Raw genomic sequence first — 21,845 nt, forward strand, 5'->3', positions numbered from 1 at the left:
CCACCCACCTGTCATCAAAACATATGCGACTAATAGGTAAATGTGAACCTTAATAGAATCAAAACAGTTGAATTAAAAAAGAAATCACCCTTAATTCTTCCTATTTTCATGAAAAAAATAAAGCAAAAAAAATGTAGTCAGTCTGTTTAAACTTGTTCTGGGTGTTCCCCGCCCAACAGAAGGGGATTTGGGGCGTTCTTAAGATAAATGGATGTACAAATTAAAAAATGTATATGTTGTAGGTTTATTATCCACAACTTTCAAATATACAAAAGATGCTGAGTTTTCTTTGGTAGTGACCAGGATGGAAAGGATCAGGAATGAGAACATCAGAGGGACAGCACGTGTTAGAGGTTTTGGAGATAAAGTTAGACACCCAGACTGAGATGGTTCAGACATGTTCAGAGGACAGATACAGTGAATATGTTGGTAGAAGGATGCTGAGTCTAGAGGTCCAGAAGAAGACCAAAGAGGAGGTTTATGGATGCAGTGAACGGAGACATGAAGGTAACTGGTGTTAGAGAAGAGGATGCAGAAGACAGGGTTAAATGGAGGAAGCTGATTCGCTGTGGCGACCCCTGATCCGTGGGAAAAGCCGAAAAAAAGAAGTAAAAGAATTAACTTAATTCTGCAAATGTATGTCTGTGTATTTTGTTTTTCCAGCTCAATCACACAAAATAAAATCTAAATTAGCCTCTTGATTCCTGAGTTTATTTCCAGCTATAAAAAAAAATACTTTTGCTTTCAAGTAGATGCTAAATTAGGTTTGAATTGAATTGATTTGGTACATATTTGCTTCAATAGGGGTTTAGGGAAAAAAAACTAAAAGCATAAAGTAAATAAACAAATAGTGTTACATTATATAAAAGTAGCATCTTTAGACTTTATTTTTTTCATTGAGCAGCTGCAGGATTAGCTTTAAATATTCTACTTACTTACTTATGTCACTGAATTATCATTTAGGTCTCTGGGAATTAAAAAAGGTACCATGTCTTAAGAGAGAAAAAAAACTTATAATTTTAGAAAGGAACATTTTTAATTGTTTCTTTTAATGAGCAATTTCACTGACCTTCAATATGAATTAAAATACACTATGTTTATCATTATGAGCATTCTGTTTTCTTGGATGTTGACAAATTAAGTTTAAAATCAGCCATTGAGCAAAAACTAGTCTCACCTGAGGAGTGAGGAAATTCCTAGTGAATATCCAGTAATTTAATTTCCTTTAAAAAAATAACAATAACGAAACAATAAAAAATGGGTTATCATGTTCATCAAGTTTTGTCTTTATGTAAGATGCTTTTATTCCAGCTGGGAAAACAGGGTGGTTTTATTGTTCAACACAAAAAGACTTCAGCCCCACACGCAGGATCTTGTTGCCACATTTAATTGAGCAGAGAGCAAAACAAAGCAAGAACGGTGTAACATTAAGAGTCCTAATCAGCATCTTCATCTAACCGAGGTGAGCTTCCATCGCTGGCTCTGATAGGCCACCTAAACACCCCCGAGGGGTGGAGTTACAGCCTTTGGGCTCTTTGGCATCTGCTGAAACAATAAAGCACCTGTCGTCTCAGCTAAGGGGAGAAAAAGAGGAAACTGCAAAGAAAAAATTGATTTATGCAGGAAGTCACTTTGAGAAATAACCTCACACTAAAGAATTGAGGACTGCTCACTAAAAGATGCATAAACTTTGGCTTTTATTCACATTTGCAGGGGTAAGTGACTTTTAATTTATAGAAATATTTTTTTTTGATCAGCAAAAACCCTTTTTCCTTGCTTTTATGAGGCCTAAATATCTAGATAACAAACAATCAGTCCAGGTTTGAAATTTTCAAACAAATGATTTCCAGTCTTTTCAGTGCGTGTGGCAGGCTCAGCCTTAGCTCAATAGACAAATTCATTGTGACCTGAAAGAAATACCTGCACAGAGCGAGCTTGAAATCTGTGTTGAGTGAAGGTAATGTGCAGCCGGCTGCCTCTCGTGCTCAGAGAACATGATACTGGGCATAATTTGCTTTCAGGATATAATGTGAAATACCACAACAGCTTGCTTCCCTCAGAACATCGACATTACCTTGAAAAAACAGAATGATCTGTCATCTGTCATTAAAATGTTTCCGGAATTAACTTGTTTTTTCTCATTTTCAGATATGTGCTGCTCAAAACGGTAAATTATGCAATTTTTTCTAAGATTAGATTCAAGATTTACATTCAAATCTGTACTTTATCATATACAAAAAAAAAAAAAAAAAAATTGTAACTGTTTTCCCCCTCAGACATCTCCTTGTCAGTCTTCACCGTGACGTCAAAGAGTATGACGGTGCAGTGGAGCGGCCACACCGGTGCCAGCTCCTACAAGATCACCGCGACTCCCAAGAACTCTCCGGAACAGCCCGTCTTTGCTCAGTTTAGCGGCAACACAGTGATGGGCTCCGTTAACTCCCTGACACCAAACACGGTCTACACCATGCAGCTAGAGGCCATGGACAATGCCCTCAATGTCCTCAGCAGTGCAGAGACGGAGGAGACAACAGGTCAGAAATCCCAAACCTCAGAGTCAGAGCAGAAATGCAGCATTGTCAGTTCGTGGCAACCATTTAATACAAGTAACTGTATTAGTAATCTGATTACTGATTATCAGCATTTTGGGAAATATTACCACTTTTTTCCCCCCAAAACCCAACTTTTCACACTTTTAATTCTGGATATAAACATATGATTACAAACTACAATTCTTACATAAAGATAGTTGGTTTAATTAAGAGGAATAGAAAAAAATGATAGAGGTGAGTGATCATCTTTGAGGAATTTGGAGCCAAAATGTCAGGAAAAGAGATTTTGGTCAAGAATATTTGGGTTTTGGAAAATTTAAAATCGCAAATTAAAAGCTGCACAACAAATCAGAATAAATACTTTCTTAATTAGATCAAACTTTTTGCAAAGATAGTTAGATCTGTAGAAGTGAATATTTTTAAGTATGAACCCTTATAACTTTAAATGCAAATTAACTAGTTCATAGAAATGTTGTTGCAATGGTGTACTTTTAATTTCTTCGCATGGAACTGAAAACAGCTAAATTTACCAAAGTTTCTGTGAATATTTATTTATAGACTATGCACTATTCTTATCCATTTAAAGTAGTCAGCATGTTTAGTCGTCCAGTGCCTCTTGAAAACAGCCAGTCCGTTTGCATATAAACTGATGTACTATAAATGAGTGAAATAATTAACATGTGTTCACTTGTCATGAAAGTGGTGGCCCTAATTGTAAACTATCTTTCATTTAAATTTACTGGCAACATTTTAGAAATGAGGTAGGAAGAGTCAGAAAAGTATGGTGGCCCAGAAGGGCAAATAACATCAACACTTCACTTGATGCAAACAAATTCTAATGATTCTAATTCCACATTCCAATAACATTTAAAAAAGCAAAACAACAATAAAAAACAGCATTACTTATAAAACAAAGCAGAATTTCATAAATTAAAATGTAAAACACAAAAAAACATTTAGGGAAAATTGAAATAATTTCCAGAAAACAATATGAATATAAATAAAACACAATGAGAAACCAGAAAAGGTAGTGGCTGATTGGATGATGATCCAAAAATCTCAATTGAAATGATGGACAAACGTCATCATCCAATCAGTGATGTCCGATACCTTTTCTGTTGTTTCATTTCTTTAACATTTCATTTGGATTACTGGGAATTACTTTTGATTTCCAAAATGTGTTTTACTTTTTCACAGAAACCGAAAATTTGCATTTCAGGGCCACTGTACAAAAAAATTGGGCAATAGTTTTGCCGTAGATAAAAAAAAAAATAGCTTATGACTTAATGTAGCCAATTGTAGAATGCACACAGCGGCACACAGTAAAGTTAAAGTCCCATTTGTTGTCACATTTATCTAGGTGTGTGAAATTTACCCCATCCTTTGATGGAGCGGTGAGCTGCAGACACAGCTGCGCTTGGGAACTATTTGGTGGTTTCAGCCCCCCAAGTTTCTTTTTGACACCTGCCTAATCCCATATAGGTTGGGTAACAAGTTGGCAGGGGACAGACCATAATGCTTGGTGGATTCTCCGCAGTAAAACTTTAACTGCTCTTTCTCTGGCTCGTGCCTCCCCAGCCCCTGATGTGCCCAGCGTTCTGCAGACCTACTCCAAACTCAGCGACAGCATCACCGTCGAGTTCACGGAGGTTACCGGGGCGACCGGCTACATCCTGAGGGCAGAGTCGAAAACAGGGGGCTTCTTCTCTGAGACCAACGTGACTTCCTCTCCGAGCACCGTGGTGCAGCTCCAGCCGTACACAGACTACATCTTGAGTGTCATGTCCGTCAACTCCGGAGGAAGGAGTCAACCCTCATACCCCGCTGAGGCCAGGACAGGTGCACATTTGATACGCATCCCACCTCATTATGAGTTCCATCAATATAAAATACTCCATCACATTCACACAACATAATGACCGTCTGAACAACAAACATTATTGGTTTACTCTGATAGTGATCAGTGAATGAAAACTGGAGCAAAACCCTTTTGTTGCTCCTGTCAAACAATAGTTTATTATTCCAACAGTGGCTTATGATTTCACCCCCTATTCTGTCTGATTTTCCCCCGCGAAACCGTATCCGACTGTATCTATACCGTGTCATTTAAATAACTTGAAAAAGAAAACCATGAGAATTAGGTTGTTGCCTTGGAGAAAGAGTCAATGGAATATGATCAGAGACAAAACATTATTTCTCTTTGTTCAAAAGCATAAACACCAAAAGATCTTGCACCGTATTTGGTTGCATTCCAATTTCAATTAATCACTGATTTTCTTTTTTTTTTTGTAGTTGTGATGGCGCCTAAGCTGAACACATCCTCACCCACCAATGAGAGCATTCTTGCTGTCTGGGCTCCAGTGGAGCACGCCGTCCTTTATACGCTGGTGATCATCCGAGAAGGTTCCTACGTTCGCAATAAAGTGAACACCACCAACACCGAGGTCACTTTTGACAACCTTCAGTCCGGAACTTCCTATTGTATCAAGGGCATGGCCTGGGACGCGGAGGGTCGTATCGGTGACGACATGACCGTCTGCCAGATCACACGTGAGCTTCACATCAAGCCGCTGACCATCATGAAACTCCAAACCTGTCGGTAACCTTCTGGTTTCTCCTCCAGGTCCCTCAAGTCCGGATGTGGTTGACATTCAGGTGACTCAGGGACGCGCTCCAGGGATTGAAATCTATTGGGTGTCGGTACAGGGGGCTACAAAATACACAGCCTGGAGCTCTTCGGGACAAAACTGTTCCACGGGAAACACCAACTGTAACATCATGCTCACAGAGTGTGGGCAGAACCGCTCTGTCTATGTCATAGCCTCCAATGAAGCCGGAACCAGCAGTCCCTCAGAACCAGTCAACTACATCACATGTGGGTTTGAAACACTCAGCCAGATACTTAAAAAAATGCAAGAACACTTTATATTTAGCAAAAACTATAGCCTGATTTCTCTGGTAAATGTCCTTATAATTTAGCATTTTAACATCTTTGTTTGGTGGCCAATAACGTTAATGCTGCACATTGATAATGCTGCTAATGGCAGATAAGCTCCACTTTTTCGGTTGACATACATATACCTTGAAATATTACTTTAAATTATAATAAAATTACAGTTTTTTTGAGTAGAAACCGCAGGTGTTAAATTGTAACTATGACGTGACCAAAGGAAAAAAACACAACCGAAAAAACAATTTTTTTTCGGTTATTCTGTTGTCTGCAAAATCATCCAGAATAAGTGTATGATTAAAGTCACTTTACTTCTACTTTCTTGGCTCTCTATGCAGCCAATTTTATTTAACTTACCGGTAGTTTAGTTTTTGATTTATCACAAAAGCATACTTTTTGTTTCAGCTTTGTTAGGTATTCATTATACTTTTTTTTAATATTGCATTGATTAAAGCTGAATAGATCAACAAAAGTAGAGAAAGTCCACTAGCTTGACGCTAATTTATAGTGGGATTTCCCATAGGACGGCTACTGCTAACGCTCGGTTGACCTAAATATACATTGCTGACTAAATTAACATCTTTATAAACTTATAGACATCAAATTTCCAAAATCTTTTTAAGGAAATATTCACCTTTTGTAGTCTAAAACACAGTTCATAATGTCTTCATCTTCTGGAATAAGGTGTAATGCTTTAGCGCAATCGCCACCTAGTGGCCAAACTGAAACTCCCTCCAGGAGAGGCAGAACAATTGCTGGTGCTTCTCCGTTTGAGAATCCATATAACACTGTATGGTATTAACAACATCATTATAATTTCACTTATACATTTTACAGTATGTGAACTGTATCAGATTAATATGAATATCTTCAAAACATTTATGGATTATTAATGTATTTCTAAACAAATGTACACGCCACCTTTTAACTTTTTGTGGTTTTTGACATGTGTGTTTTTTAATCATATGTTGTACTATTACTAATTTCCTTCACCGTCTTTTCTCCTTTGGCAGACCCATGTCCCCCTGAGAACATCTGGGTGGAGGAACCTACAGCTGGTGACTGCTATGTGAAGTGGGAGGAGGTGGCATTGGTGGAATTCTACGTGACCTTTATCAAGAGGGATGACGGGACCGAGAATTTATGCAACACAACGGAAACCACCTGCCACTTCCCCTGCATGTGCGGCTACACGTACCTGACCAGCGTGTTCCCCTTCAACAAAGCCGGCACCAGCCTTTTAGCGCATGTTCGCAACTACACCACAAGTAAGACACCGAATAGAGATAAAGTATTTAAAATGAAGGTTAGTTATACTTTCATGAACTGAACTTTCTTTCCCTCCCCTAGTACCCTGCTGTCCTCAGGATGTTCAGGTACAGCTTGTTTCCACGGAGACCCTCGAGATCATGTGGTCGCCTGTCAAAGGGGCAGAGCTGTACGAGACCACGGCAGCAGAGACTAGAGATACAATCCACTGTAACGACACGTCACCAGTGTGCGTGCTGTCAGATCTGAGATGTAACACCGCTTATTCGGTGACTGTGACGCCGTGCAGCGAGTTACGAGGATGCAACGCTACCTGTGCGCCGAATGTGCATGAGACAGGTATTAGACCTTCTTGAACAGAGGCAACTTTACAGCATAAAAATAGAACACATCACTAACTTGATCCCACCCGGCATGTTGCAGCTCCCTGCTCTCCAGAGATTCTCAATATGACACAGACAGGCAACTCCTCATACAGAGTCCTCTACACCACCCCAAACTCCCTCAATACAAACTACACTATCACCGCCACTGGGCGCTACAACAGAGGGTCATGTCAGTCAAAGAATGACTCCTGTGAGCTCACACAGCTGCCCTGTGGCACGACCTATGAGGTTACAGCTGTGGCCATCTCAGCAGCAGGGAGAAGTCTGCCTGGGTTCAGCAAAACTCTGGAAACAGGTACAAATATTTCAAACGCATGGCTCAGTACTAAGTTTCTGTAATGTGGCAGCTGAACACCTCAATGTTTTCCAAAGGTCCCTGCTGCCCAGACTCTGTGAATGTGAGCCAGGTCACCCAGGCTATGACCAATGTCACCTGGTCACCGGGCGGTGGAGCTCGCTCCTACGTCGCCTCACTGACCTCCCAACGTGGCCACGCGAAATGCCACACCTTGGACAACCACTGCCTGATGGGATGCATCACCTGTGGCACCAACTACAGCGTCTACCTGGAGGCCATCAGCAGCACGGGGCACATCTCACAGTGCACCTATCACGGCTTTTCGTCCAGTGAGCCCTACAACGAGGGGACAAATCACATGGTGGCGGTTCAAAATCCAACCCTCAACTTTGCTTCTTCGCAGGTGCATGCTGTCCCACGGGCGTCAAGCTCTATCGCCGGACTAACAATTCACTCCGGGTGTACTGGCGATCTGTGGGCCTGCAGACCCAGAACCACACCGTGGAGCTGTACGGGACTGGGGCCAACTACACCTGCATCGCTGCTGCCGGGAGCACGTACTGCGACATCCAGGAGGAGACATGCGGGGATGTCTACACTGTTGTGGTAGCACCAGTGGAGCAGTCAGGGCTTAAGGTTTCCTTCTGTCAGCCCAGAACATACTCAGGTGGGTCATCAGTGGTCCATTACATAAAGATGATGCACGTTTATTGATATTTTTATTTTTATTTATCTCAGTTCCCTGTCCTGGAAGCAACGCAGGCATGAGTGAGTATCAGCTCTCACAATAAAATCCAATAACCCTTAAAATATCTCCATTCAGCACTAACTCCAGGAACATTTTTCTCTTTTTCAGTGATTTCTCGCCAAAGACGAAGCGTAAAATAATACTGGTAAGTCCTTTGCCATTCAAGTTTGAGCTGGGATGTTACCCGTGACAAAAAAACATATTATCTAACTTGTTTTGTTCACTATTTGGCACCAAAATATGAATAAAAGTAGCCCTTTCTGGATACTCATTGTCATCACTTCGCGAGTGAAAGGCTATCTTGTGACCAGCATCATAAGAAGCACCAATCTGACTGCAGAAGGGTGGAACAATGAGAGTGAAGGGAACAAAAGGGAGAAAACAGGAGCTCACAAAGGCTAATTAAATCACTTCTAAACCACTGAGACCGATATCTGTCCAGAAACACGGGAAGAATGAGAGGAGCGTGACTGAGGGGAAAGAAGAACGTCTGCTGAGGAAACCGGAGATTTCCTATTTTTATTTTTGAGAGGTGTAACTGTAAGATTAGATTTAGCATCTCTCACCAAAAACTGCTTTTAAGCTTGAATGTTTTAAAATATTTTTCAGTTTTTTTCTCTATGTTATGGATTTTTTGTATTTATAATTAATGTTTTTAATAGTTTTAATTAATAGAACTTAATTCTGTGTTGTTTTAATGGTTTTATTGTTCAGTTTTATTGTTTTTTTTTTAAAACATGCATTTGAATTTCCTTCGGGATTAATAAAGTGTTTATTCTATTCTATTTTATTCTATTATATTCTATTTTATTTCATTTAATTAAAAAACTAACTTTGCAGATTAGACTTTTTAAAGTAAAAACAAACAAAAAAAAATCCAATAAAGCTACTCTGATCGTTTCCTTTCCCCCACAGGGACTCCAGACCAGCCAACCGACGAGAACTGAAGATTTGCCACGATTAATTCTAAACAAATGATTTAAACATGTCCCTGAAAATGGAATAAGTCTTAGAAATAAAAATATTAAAAACCAAAGCCATATGATACAGAACGAGGAGTGGAAGCTTTGGAGAACGGCACCCCACCAGGTCTGATCTAACAGCTGAATTAAAGGAATTAATGACTCTGGGTTGTAACTGAATAATTCTATTTAGTTGGTTTATAAAGTGCCAATCTATAGCTGAGATTTTCTCAAGGCACTTCCTAATAAATATCCAACTAAAATAACAAATTTGACAAAAAAACACAGAATGTTATGAAATAAATAATAAATACTATTTGATCCTGATCCTTCCTACAAAACTAAATTGCTGTTATATTAAAGAGTTTACGGTCTAATCTCATTTACTAAGAAGTTGAGAGTAAAATTCTACTGCGAAGATAATTTCATTAATTTCGTATTTCCATGAAAGCAAAATTTTTTAGCTGGAAATATATTCAAGAATCACAGGGTTAAATTCTAATTCTTTGACTTTAAATGGCAAAAAATTACATTTGACTTAAAAATAGTAATTATCAAAATAATCTAAAGTCTTAATAATTCCAAAAGAATCCCTTAGCACAGTTTGAAGTACAACCTCCTCACAGGTTCCTGGTGGTCACGCTGCACTGAAAGTGGAATAACAGGTTTCATTGAGTCATGAACCACCAACCCTGTGGATGATCCATTTGATCCTATGATTGGAATAAAAGTCAACCTTTTACTGGATATGCGTACTCTCGCTTACAGATGAGAACAATAAAACAATGTTTTGGCATCCCTACTTGTGTGTAATGTGATTCCTTTTGTGGGTCTTACGGGGTAAAAAGAAGATTAACATAAACCTCATCAGATCTGCTGACTCTGCATAACAGACACACAGCAAAAAGAATTAGCCTAATAAAGGTAATTGATCTTAATGGGAAAATTACTGGAAAATAGTACAATTATCCATCCATGCTAATTTTCATATCACATTAAATCTTATAATAAGATATCACACACAAGCATTCAAAAAGGAAAGCTAACTGCTAGATAGAATGACTTCAAATTTAACAATATTTAGTATTTTTGGCTAAGCAATGTATTTTATGATTTTTAAATTTTTCATTTTGAAAACTAGTCTGTGTGTAAACTAATTATTTTAGAACAAAATGAGCATAAAATCTCTGTCGGCCCATTTTAATAAATCCTCATTTAATCTAAAGCTAGCAGTTGTTCTTGGAGCACAAATAGAAATTCTTGTTTCCAAAATGATGACAAAGAATGCCAAATCTAACTTGTCAAAATGTAATGAACTTTAAAATCTCATCCTTAACATTTTTATCAAAATTTGAGTTTTTTTAAGTCTTAAATCAAGTGTTTCTATTGTAAACATTATTATTTTGAGAAAAGGTTCTAAAGGTGTGAGCAAAGAGAAGTTAAATCAAATGATTAATTATATTCATTTTCTGAAAACAAGTGTAAAAGTGTAAAATAATTTGCACTCCAGCATTCTAGTGACTGTAGTTCACATTGTGAGAGTCTGACTGTAGAAAAACTCATTTCATTAAAGCAACCCATGCATAGATTTTTTCTTACCACACATTTTATTTAAACAAACTCCAAATAACTTTTTTACTTTAGTTATGGCCTAAAAGGACTTTATATTTCTAATTATAGCATTTAAAACTACAGTTTTCTTTATGTAAACAAAATAAAACTAAAGTTCAAAAAGTTTACATACTGTTCTAGAGTTCTTATTTGATTTCAGATACTTGAGTAATAACATCTCCCTCCTGAGATTCCAGAAGGAAACAGGCAGAAATGTCAAATATGTATGAGCGTCAAAGGGAAAAATAAAATAAAGATGTTTTTTCAGGGAAACCCTCGGCTGACCGTGCGCCTCCAGGTCAGGGAAATGTCTCTGATACACGTTTCGACAGAGCAGCATCTTTCTTAGAGTATTTGAGTCAGAAAATACTTCAACTGGGAACTCCATTGTTCTACTGGGTGACTTTAATACAGACGTGGGCAATGAGAAGGATAACTGTAACTGATTTGTTTTTTATCTTTCGTACCAGCTTGAATTCATCCATAGCGAGCACCATGTCCAAGCTCAAGGGTGTCCATCAGTGGGCGTGGTACCAGGAAACCCAGGAGAGCTTTTACCAGATACTGAGGGAGGCTGGAAACATTGAGTCCAAGTGGACCATGTTTCCACTTCTGAACAAGAAGTTATGTGAGTTGTGAGGGAGGCAGCTGTCAATCACAGCACAGCAGTCCTACCGCATGGATAGATCATAATGGTGGTAATATTATGGTTTGTGGAGACTCTAACAGCATCTATTTATATATTTGTTTTGCTTTTCATGACATTTAAAGCAAATAAAAACAATGTTTTTTTCAAATATATTTTCTTGTCTCCTTTATATGAGGGGAGATTCCTTCTGGATGTGTAACACAACAGGATGACAACAGCAACCAGAGAAGTGTGTCACTAAAAGTCATTCGACTTAATGATGCGTCAGAACAAAGCATTTTCAAGTAATATTATATCAGTCCAGGAAGAACGTATCACTGTGACTTGACTATATTCACCTCAAAGTTTCTTTATATCTCACAAAAAGATCAGGTTTCCTCACATATGGGGACTCTTGTTTTTTAAGGGACATAAATCAAGATGTAAATTGTGTTTTGGCAAATAAACAAAAAAAATACCTAATTTTTTTCAAGTACATTTACATTGTTTGTGGTTAAAAATGATATGAACTTATATATTTTTTAAGAAACAAAAAGATAATCTGAAACCAACAGGTGTGGCTGTGCTCCCACTTCCACCTACAGAGCACCATACTGTCCTCCGCTCCCTTCTCATGATGACAGGGAGCCCACAGGCATCTACCTGTCCTCATTTGGGACCTGCTGATTGGTTATCATGACGTTTAATCTACAATGCTCGGGTTGTTCTGATCCCAGAGGAGTCCAGAACCATCAGCGGTTGTAACTTTCTTTAAGATTGACACTTACTGTGGATAAGATGTGGATTTTCTTGTCAACAGTTGCTTTCTTTTCTGTTGTACAGGTATTTGAATACATTGTATTGTTTATATTATATTTTTGTGATCAAATCATTTTGTTTTTAATGAGTTTACTTTCTTTTTTTTTAGAGATATAATGGCATGGCTTCAGGTAAGTGTACTTTTCCTTGTAAATGTTTTCATATCCTGTAAAAATGAATAAATCTATATTATTTGTAGCATTTGTTAAGAAACAAATTGTATTAACATCAACTAAGATCTTTAGTTTTAATTTATAAATGACTTTTTTCACATTTGAAACAAAACATATTAAAAAGTACAAATTTTAAAGTTAAAAAGGACTTAAAAAACATTAATGTGCACTTCTTATTAAGTTACATTTAAAACTTATTTTAATGATTCTGTTTACTTTGGTGATAAAAAGTAGTTTAGGGGGGCCAAGTTAAGTTCAAATCCCATTCTCATTCAAGGGAGTATCTCTTTTCACTGTTTTACCTTAAATTTACCTTTTCTAACAATCCTCTGATTATTTCAAAAACTATTTTCCCAATTTTTCAGGATGTCAAATAGACTCAGTGACCTCTCCCTCTGCATCCACTCTCAACGTCAAATGGAGCAGCTACCCCGGAGCCACAGTTTATGTCCTAGATTTGAGGGTTGTGAACTCCACCACTATTGCCCCAGTGATGCTGATGCAGACGGCGTCCAGCACGGAGAGGCTGGTGCAAGGTTTAAGACCTGGAACTTTATACGAGGTTACACTGAAAGCTTATCAGATTCTGTATAATCCTGCGTGCACGGTGACTGTGAGGGCAACAACCGGTAAGATAACAGATTAATAAATCAGTTGCACCATGTTTTGAATGAGCAATAATGAGGACCGTCTTGTCTCACAGTTCCTGGGACGTCTCAGATCACGTTGGCCAAAGCGATAAACAGCTCGTCTTTACAGTTTGAGTGGTCTCTAGTCACCGGAGCGGACAGATATATCTTAGTTTTGGAAGAGATGAACAGCGACCCCCTGAAAAGCTTTAATTGGACGTTCACATCTTTGAGTGAACAAGTGTCTGGTCTGTCTCCTGCGACACGTTACGCCTGTTATATTTACACTGAAAACAGTGCAGGAAGAGGGGCCAAAAGTGGCATCAGGACCACTGTGACGCGTAAGTGCTCCACAGATGTTGCTTTGGTTGCCGTTTTGTTTTACACAGCGATTAACTATCACTTTTTTTTACGAAAGTGGTGCAGCCACCAACAGGTTTGACAGTTACCACCAAGACGGCCAGCTCTGTTCAAGTTCAGTGGAACCCCGTGAACAAAGTCTTACAGTATCTGGTGGTTGTGAGAGACTCCAACAACCCCAACTCCCCGGACATCAAAAACATCTCATCCACATCTGCAGAATTCAGCAGTCTGAAGCCCTGCTCCACGTACACAGTGGAGGTGTCATCATACAACATCTTCTTAGTACCTGGAGAGCCGTCTATTGTTACATACACGACCTCCTGTGAGTATCTGACCTTCAAATCCTCTTGTTTCAACTATTTTCTATGAACGGAAGAATGATCCGTACAATAAAACAGAACCACCTAAACCATCCAGACATTTTATTAAGCTAAAAAATAAAGATAATTAAAAATAGCTAAAATTTTGTGTTAACTTTTTGATGTTTTTTAAAGCCCATAATGGGAAAAAAAACTATAAAAAAACCCTACTACATAAATGTTGTAAAAACCTACATTTGCTTAATCCAGTTTTACTCAAAAATGAGTACAAAAGTCAATAAAATAGGTCAAACTCATGAAAGAATAGTTAAAAATGCAGAAAAAACTGTACATAACATCCTAAACCTGATCTTTAAAATATAAATCATTTAACTTTTGTTATTGTGTCTTCATTTGAATTGTTTCTCTGGCTCAAGTATCCAAGTGTGATGATTTTTTACTAAACATTTTCAATAAAAATAAAGTGAAAAAAACATAAATTAAAACTCTCAAAGTCAGCAAACCAAAAAAACAAATATGACTTGTGCAAGAACTGAACGTTTTCTTATCACATTGTTTAAAAAAACAAAAATAACTGCTGGGGATTTGTTTTGNNAAAAAAAAAAAAAAAAAAAAAATACAAGAAAATCCAAAAATGTCAAAATTGTATCTTTGTTCTCACAGTGAGATTAGTTCATATTCTTGTAACATTCTTAGTAACTTAAAGTCTCAGAAAAGGTGAAGTAAAAGTCCCCATTTCACCTTGTTAACAAAACCTGCTGCAGAAACTGTTCATGCCAGAATTTAGGTGTAATTGAGATAAAGTTGTTTATTGGAACAACATTAAACAGGAAAAAGATAATAGTACGGTTATAGATTTTTTAAAAACTTTTCTAGCAAAAAAGTTGTTTTTTTATGCCACAATGGCCCAAAAAATGCAGATTTGGAATGTTTTAAGACCATGTTCTTTATGTTTTATGTAAATATGTTTGCAAAAAGAACATTTTGATTCAAAGTAAGACAGTTTTGATGCAAGATATTTCAATTTTAACTCAAGATTTTTACAAATTAAGTTTTTTTACCAATATTTTTTGCTTCTATATCAATCATGTATTTAGGTCATATGAAAAATAAAGTGTATCTTTGTAAACGATGTATTTCTAATCAATAAACAAAAAATATTCATAATCTATTAAACAGATTACCTTAACCTATGGGTTAACTCAACTGTGTAGTGTTAATCCTTATTTTACTTCTACTTTTAGCCATCAACACAGTAACCACCACCTCTGCGTCCTACACCTGCTCCAACGGGTCCGTCACCGTTTCCTGGGATGGCGTGTTTGGGGCCAGCCTGTACAGGGCCACAGCGGTTGACGGCACAGGAGCCTCCCTGAACTGTACATCAGCTTCCACCAGCTGCCAGATCAGCATGCTCACATGTGGAGAGCGGTACCAGGTCCGAGTCACGGCCATCTCTGGCAGCTGTGAGAGCACCTCCAACGCGTCGGCCGCGTTTGAGACCGGTGAGAGCTCCGCACACCTACAGGAGAACATTGGCCCTCTTTTGTTTACTTGTTTGTACATACATTCCCGTATCGTCTCAGCTTACATCTCGCTGTCTCACTCACGCATCTGCTTTATGAAATTCCCAGCTCTAACCTTTAATGAAAGATCTTTATGTTCTTCCCATGGTGTCCTATGCTCTAAACTGTACAATACGCCCTCTGATTAGTCAACGAAACCTGTCATCCAATACCAGCCCGAAGGCCTGTACGCTCTATTGAGATCATGTAAAAGAGAAACCTATACCTATCTCCGCTCGAACGAAAGGTTCAGATGAAACGTAAACCAAAAAAAAAACTTTAAATGTGTTTTATTACTATTGAGACAAACATGATTATGTCCCTCTGCTGCTGTGAGATGACATCCAATCTTTCTCTCATCTCCAGTGCCCTGTGCTCCGGCTAACCCTCAGACGGCACACGTGTGCTTGTCTGACATGATCACCTTCAGCTGGCAGCCCACCAACAACACCATCTACTACGAGGCGACGGCTACGGACAGCACGGGCAAAGTGACTCCATGCAGGACCTTGGACACCACTTGTTTCTTCACCAACATTGGCTGTGGTCAGCGTTACACGTACACTGTCCGTGCAGTGAGCTTTGAGTGCAACAGTCAACCCAGCCAGCCAAAGGTCATGCAATCCTGTAAGTAGAAAACGCTTCCTTTTTTGTTATTTCTAAAAATTGCAATCATTTGAAAATAAATTTTGTGTAATTTCATAAGTTTTTCCAGTATGAATATCAGAATATGTATGTTTGTTTTTATATTCCAGCTCCCTGTGAGCCGACAAACGTCAAGTCAGTCGCCGCCTGCGACTCTGGGACGCTCATCACAACCTGGGAACCTTCTGCAGGAGCTCTGTCCTACAGCGTGGAAGCCATGGGGAACAACGGAGAACAATACAAATGCTCCTCCACAAACGACAGCTGTGCAATAACCGGTGTGCCGTGTGGCGAGTTTCTCAGCGTGTGGATCGTTGCCTCCAACGACAACTGCTCCACCGGCAACGTATTGGGCCCAGCTGCACAGACAAGTATGGATGACGATCTCTGAGATTAAATGATTAAAGTTTCAGCCCTTCATTCTGAACCGTGATCTTTCCCCTTGTCTCTGCAGATCCATGTGTCCCCACCAACGTCAAGGTGTCAGAAACATGCAGCCCCGATGCGGCAACAGTCAACTGGCTGGCGAGCACTGGAGCCATTTTCTATTACGCCACTGCTCACGATGCAAACGGAAACACACATGAGTGCTTCTCACTGGCAACCAGCTGTTCGATCAGTGGATTAAAATGTGCGCAGAATTACACAGCCAGCGTTAGTGGAAACAATTTTTATTGCAACAGCACACAAAGTCAGGCGGTCGCTTTTACAACAGGTGAGTTACTGATATAGGAAAAAAAATGTCAAAAATGACAAAAACATACTTTTAAACAGAAATGAACTCCTTCTGCAGGACCGTGTCCTCCAGCCAACGTGAAGGCCTTCCCAGACTGTGATACCAATCACGCCGTGGTGAACTGGCAGAACAACCAAACATCAGGCCATCACACGGCAATGATAGAGGACGGGAGCGGAGCCAAGCTCACCTGCACCAGTGACACGCTGAACTGCAGCATCAGCCCTTTGCCCTGTGGGAAAACACTCAACGTCACCGTGACCTACACTGACGGAAACTGCTCGTCCACATCTACACCTGTCAGCATGGACTCAGGTAATACAAGTCCAAGAATTGACACCATGACGAAAGGAGAAAAAATAGGAAGGAAATGAACTTCTTCCTTTTGGTTTATATTTATATATTTATATTTTCTAAGGATAGACCAACAATTCTGATAGATCCATTTTCTCAACTGTTTTGTCCCTTTTGGGGTCATGGGGGTGCTGGAGCCTGACCCGAGCATTTCTGGGCCAAGGCAGGTCACCAGTGTGACACAGGGCCTCAATCACACACCCATTAACCTATAAAATATGCTTTTGGACGGTGGGAGGTTGACGGAGAAAACCCTCTCATGCTCCGGTCTCTAGATGTTTCTGTTTCAGGTCCCCCAGCGGGGACTTGAACCAGTGACATTTTTGCTGTGAGGCAAGAGCACTAACCACTGTGCAGCTCTTCTCAATTCTAAAGAAAGTAAAATAATAATAATACATAAAGAAAACTCAAGTTTTCTTTGACTTTTTGCTCAATTTTGCATTTTTTTATTAATTTGAGCCTTCATCTTGCTTTTGGTTTCTTTTTAAAAGCAATTCTAACCTTTTTATCAAATTTGATTCTTAAGTCAAACTTCTTAAAAAAGTTCTGTTTTAAATGTTAGCCGTTTTACTTTTATAATTTTGACAATTCTGATGAGAATACAAAATTTGAAAAAATAAACATTATTAAAAAAAACCAATACTGTTTAAGGATAGAAAAATAAGAGTAAATAAGAAATGGCGACTAGTCCCAAAATTGTAAAAAAAAAAAAAAAGTTTGACTTATGAATCAAAATTCCAGGAAAAAAGTTATAGTTAAAAAAAATTAGAACTGCTTAGAAAAAGACAAATATTTCAAGATAAAAGTTAATATACAAAACAAATGAAAAACTGAGCAAAACAATTAAGAACAAAATAGCTTTTTTATTTAAAAAACAAACCATTTTGAGTTACAAGATTTAAGAGAATAAAAATTCGAAGTAAAATCAAACAAGAATTCTCAAGAGTTTGTTCACTGAATGTTAAGAATAAAACTCCAAGAAAACTTTGAATATATTAATACAATTCCGAGATTAAAGACTGAGTTAGATCATATTATTAATACATAAAAATAATCTCTAATCTAAATTCTAAATCCTAGGTAAGGAATAAATTCTTAAAATTCTGAGATAAAATTCAGAAAAAAATTGTTTAAAAAATTCTTGACATATTTTTAAAATTCAATGAATTTTGTGTTGAAGCCAAATTGAATTCATTACTTAGACTCATAGAAAATGTTGTGATTTCTCACCGTTTTTCTCCTCATCTTTCAGTTCCTTGCGCTCCAGTGGATGTGAAGGTCAGTGTGAACTGCAGCACTGAAGATCTGACCATCAGCTGGAGCAGTTCATCTCCTGCAGAGAAATACTCGGCCGTCATCTCTGGAGGAACAGACCAGCCTCGGTACTGTAACTCCACAGACACCTACTGCACTTTGGGAGGGTTGAGGTGTGGAAGCCTCTACAATGTGAGCGTTTCCTCCTTCAATGGGACGTGCTTAAGTCCGCCGAGTTCAGAGGTCACAGTGCAAACAAGTGAGAACACCTTCAATTTGGAAGTTCTAGCTTCTGGAAAACATTCTTTCATCTCATTTCCTTTTCTCTTCAGCTCCATGTCCTCCCACCAACGTCTCAGCCGTGTACACCTGTTCTCCTAATCCTGTTGCTGTGTCATGGGTCGCCTCTGGAAACGCCAAACAATATACGGCGGTAGCTTTAAGCCAACAAGGTCACAAGTCCGAGTGCACGACCAACCAAACGTCGTGCAGTCTGCCTGGACTCCAGTGTGGGGAGAAATACTCTATTCGTGTTTCAGGAGCAAATGACATCTGTTCAAGTCAAGAGAGCAACTCTGTCTCCCTTCTCACAGGTAACAAATGAACCTAGAGTCCAAATCAAAACCTCAAATAAAGTATTTTCTGAGTCAAAATCTCAACCAGTGGCTGCTTCTGTCCTCTCTCTCTTTTTAGAGCCATGCCCTCCCACTAATGTGACCAGCCAGCTGATCAATGGAGCTGCTCAGGTGACCTGGAGCGCTGGTGCCAACGCCGCCAGCTACAATGTCAAAGCCACGAGCTACAGTCACAGCACCACCTGCAGCAGCTCCACCTCCAACTGCACGCTCAGTGACCTGGTCTGCGGCCAGGATTATGACATTCAGGTTTCTGCCACTGATGGGAAATGTGCTAGCAACTACAGCGCCCCCTTTGTGCAAAGTCGAGGTACAAAAACCAGAGAATTAGTACAAACTTTTTCAGGAATTTTAGATGTTACTTTGATTTGTGTACCAGAAATGTACAGTTTTTGTCAATTCAACATGTTTAATATTTCTGGGTAAGTTAATAAGATGAGAGAAGCCTATAACTTTGATCATAGGTATACCTCAACTATAAGAGAAATAAAATCCAGAAAATCACATTGTCTGATATTTAAATAATTTATTTGTAAATTATGGTGGAAAATACAAATTTGGTCAATAACAAAAGTTCATCTCAATACTTTGTTATTTACTCTGTTGGCAATGACAGCAGTCAAACGTTTTCTGTAAGTCTTCACAACACAAACTGTTGCTGGTATTTTGGTCCATTCCTCCATGCAGATCTCCTCTGCAGCAGTGATGTTTTGGGGCTGCTGCTGGGCAACACAGACTTTAAACTCCCTCCAAAGATTTTCTATGGGGTTGAAATCTGGAGACTGACTAGGCCACTCCAGGACCTTGAAATCTTTCTTATGAAGCCACTCCTTTATTACTTGGGCAGAGTGTTTGGGATTGTTGTCATGCTGAAAGACCCAGCCATGTTTCATCTTCAATGCCTTTGCTGATGAAAGGAGGTTTTCACTCAAAATCTGATGACACATGGCCCCATTCATTCTTTCCTTTACATGAATCAGTTGTTCTGGTCCCTTTGCTGAAAAAGAGTCCCAAAGCATAATGCTTTCACCCCCATGCTTTACAGTAGGTATGATGTTCTTTGGATGGAACTCAGAATTCTTTCTCCTCCAAACACGACGAGTAGAGTTCTTACCAAAAAGTTCCATTTTGGTTTCAACTCACCAGAGGATATTCTCCCAATCATTTTCTGGACCATCCAAATTCTCTCTAGTAAATTTAGACGGCCCTGGACATGTACTGGCTTTAGCAGGGGGACAGGTTTGGAACTGCAGGAGTTGAGTTCCTGGTAATGTAGCATGTTACTGGTGGTAGGCTTTGTTCCTGTGGTGCCAGGTCTCTTCAAGTCATTCACCAAGTCCCCGTGGGGTTCTAGGATTCTTGCTCACCGTTCTTGTGATCATTTTGTGAGATCTTGTGGGGAGCTCCAGATGGAGGGAGATCATCAGCGGTCATGTATGTCTTTCATTTCCTAATAATTGCTTCCACAGCTGATTTCTTCACACCAAGCTGTTTACCTAATGCAGATTGAGTCTTCCCAGTCTGGTGCAGGCCAACAAGTTTGTTTCTGGTGTCCTTAGTGGAGTTTGGAGTGTCAGTGTTTGAGTTTGTGGACAGGTGTCTTTTATATAGATAACGAGTTCAAACAGGTGCCATTAATACAGGTAACGAGTGGAGGACAGATAATCCTCTTACAGAAAAAGTTACAGGGCTGTGAGATCCAGAAATCTTGCTTGTTTGTAGGTGACCAAATACTTATTATCCATCATAATTTGTAAATAAATTTTTTAAAAATAGACAATGTGATTTTCAGGATTTTATTTCTCATGTTGTCTCTCATATTTGAGGTATACCTATAAATAAAGTTACAGACCTCTCTCATCTTTTTAAGTGGGATAACTTGCACAATTGGTGGCTGAATAAATCCTTATTTTTACCACTGAAAAATCTTACAAGTGGACTTCACATTGCTGCTTTCTGCTTGTGCTCCACCATACTAAGCAATTGTAAGAGGCATGTTCTTCACAGCAGGTTACATACAAAGGACACATAATTACAATTTGATAAAAAGATCATTTATTTGATATTTTCTTCTCATTTCCGGGTAAAGGTTTGGTAAAGTTTTCCTTAAATGCTGCTCAAAAAGACCCAAACATAGCTGCTCTTTTAACACATTCTCCCTTTTCTCTGTTTCTGTCAGTGCCGTGCTCATCTTGGAATTTCACCACAGACCTGAAATGTGACACCAATGATCTCTTAGCAAGCTGGAACGCTTCTTTTGCACAGCTCAACTACAGTGTCACCGCTGCACCAATGGATGGTAACATCCCTACAGTCACCTGCTATACCAACAATGCCAGCTGTCTTCTTAGTGGCCTTCAGTGTGGACACTCTTACAACGTCTCTCTCAAAGTTGACTCTGATACCTTCAGTGGACCCCAGAGCCCTTCACAGATAGTTAAGACAGGTAATGAGAAGATGGAAGCAGAGAAACTGTCTTCTTTTGGATTTCCACTCATTTGTATTTCTCAACTGTCTCCCCTCCAGCTCCATGTCCTCCTGCCATCCAGAGTAGGACAGTATTCTGTAGCAACAGTTCCTCTCTAGTGTCCTGGACTCCAATGTCTGAAGCCACAGGTTACACCGTGAAGGCTAAATCCACTAAAGGACACCTGGTTTCCTGTACCAGCACCACAAATTCATGCACTCTTACAAATCTCACATGCAGTGAGACCTACATGGCCACGGTCACAGCCCACGGATACAAGTGTGACAGTCCACCCGGCCCAAGCACCAACATTACCACCAGTGAGAGCGACAGTGAAATCCTTTGCATGACTTCAGCAAAGCAGCATAACTGATGAATCCTATTTTTTTCTTTTGTTTTAGCTCCATGTCCTCCCACCAACGTCTCAGCCGTGTACACCTGTTCTCCTAATCCTGTTGCTGTGTCATGGGCCACCTCTGAA

General features: G+C 39.2%; 2 protein-coding genes across 2 annotated transcripts; both read left to right on the plus strand.

Moving 5' to 3' along the window:
* The first annotated feature begins 1,123 nt into the window (after positions 1 to 1,123).
* Positions 1,124 to 9,932, plus strand: fndc7a (fibronectin type III domain containing 7a). The gene is made up of 14 exons (XM_024273291.2): positions 1,124 to 1,715; positions 2,149 to 2,167; positions 2,277 to 2,534; positions 4,131 to 4,391; positions 4,845 to 5,102; positions 5,176 to 5,427; positions 6,516 to 6,770; positions 6,853 to 7,110; positions 7,195 to 7,452; positions 7,530 to 7,784; positions 7,859 to 8,122; positions 8,194 to 8,223; positions 8,312 to 8,348; positions 9,119 to 9,932. The coding sequence occupies exons 1-13, from the start codon at positions 1,680 to 1,682 to the stop codon at positions 8,341 to 8,343; spliced, it is 2,436 nt and encodes an 811-aa protein (XP_024129059.1). The 5' UTR covers positions 1,124 to 1,679; the 3' UTR covers positions 8,344 to 8,348; positions 9,119 to 9,932.
* A 1,925-nt stretch (positions 9,933 to 11,857) lies between these two features.
* LOC118599908 (fibronectin type III domain-containing protein 7-like) lies at positions 11,858 to 21,737 on the plus strand. The gene is made up of 15 exons (XM_036216254.1): positions 11,858 to 12,247; positions 12,333 to 12,354; positions 12,762 to 13,025; positions 13,100 to 13,366; positions 13,444 to 13,710; positions 14,953 to 15,213; positions 15,640 to 15,900; positions 16,029 to 16,289; positions 16,373 to 16,633; positions 16,712 to 16,969; positions 18,261 to 18,521; positions 18,595 to 18,855; positions 18,956 to 19,207; positions 21,077 to 21,343; positions 21,424 to 21,737. Exons 1-15 carry the CDS (start codon positions 12,203 to 12,205, stop codon positions 21,735 to 21,737), a joined length of 3,522 nt encoding a protein of 1,173 aa, XP_036072147.1. The 5' UTR covers positions 11,858 to 12,202.
* Positions 21,738 to 21,845: the final 108 nt, after the last annotated feature.

This window comes from Oryzias melastigma, linkage group LG17 (assembly GCF_002922805.2).
Source record: "Oryzias melastigma strain HK-1 linkage group LG17, ASM292280v2, whole genome shotgun sequence".
NCBI lineage: Eukaryota > Metazoa > Chordata > Actinopteri > Beloniformes > Adrianichthyidae > Oryzias > Oryzias melastigma.

Excerpts from the sequence above, each read along its gene's own strand:
- fndc7a (XM_024273291.2), top strand. The coding sequence starts at position 1,680 with ATGCATAAACTTTGGCTTTTATTCACATTTGCAGGG. Across the intron at positions 6,771-6,852 it reads TGTTCGCAACTACACCACAA|TACCCTGCTGTCCTCAGGAT; the intron begins GTAAGACACCGA and ends TCCCTCCCCTAG. Across the intron at positions 7,453-7,529 it reads CAGCAAAACTCTGGAAACAG|GTCCCTGCTGCCCAGACTCT; the intron begins GTACAAATATTT and ends TGTTTTCCAAAG.
- LOC118599908 (XM_036216254.1), top strand. The coding sequence starts at position 12,203 with ATGTGGATTTTCTTGTCAACAGTTGCTTTCTTTTCTGTTGTACAG. Across the intron at positions 12,355-12,761 it reads ATATAATGGCATGGCTTCAG|GATGTCAAATAGACTCAGTG; the intron begins GTAAGTGTACTT and ends CCAATTTTTCAG. Across the intron at positions 16,970-18,260 it reads ACCTGTCAGCATGGACTCAG|TTCCTTGCGCTCCAGTGGAT; the intron begins GTAATACAAGTC and ends CTCATCTTTCAG.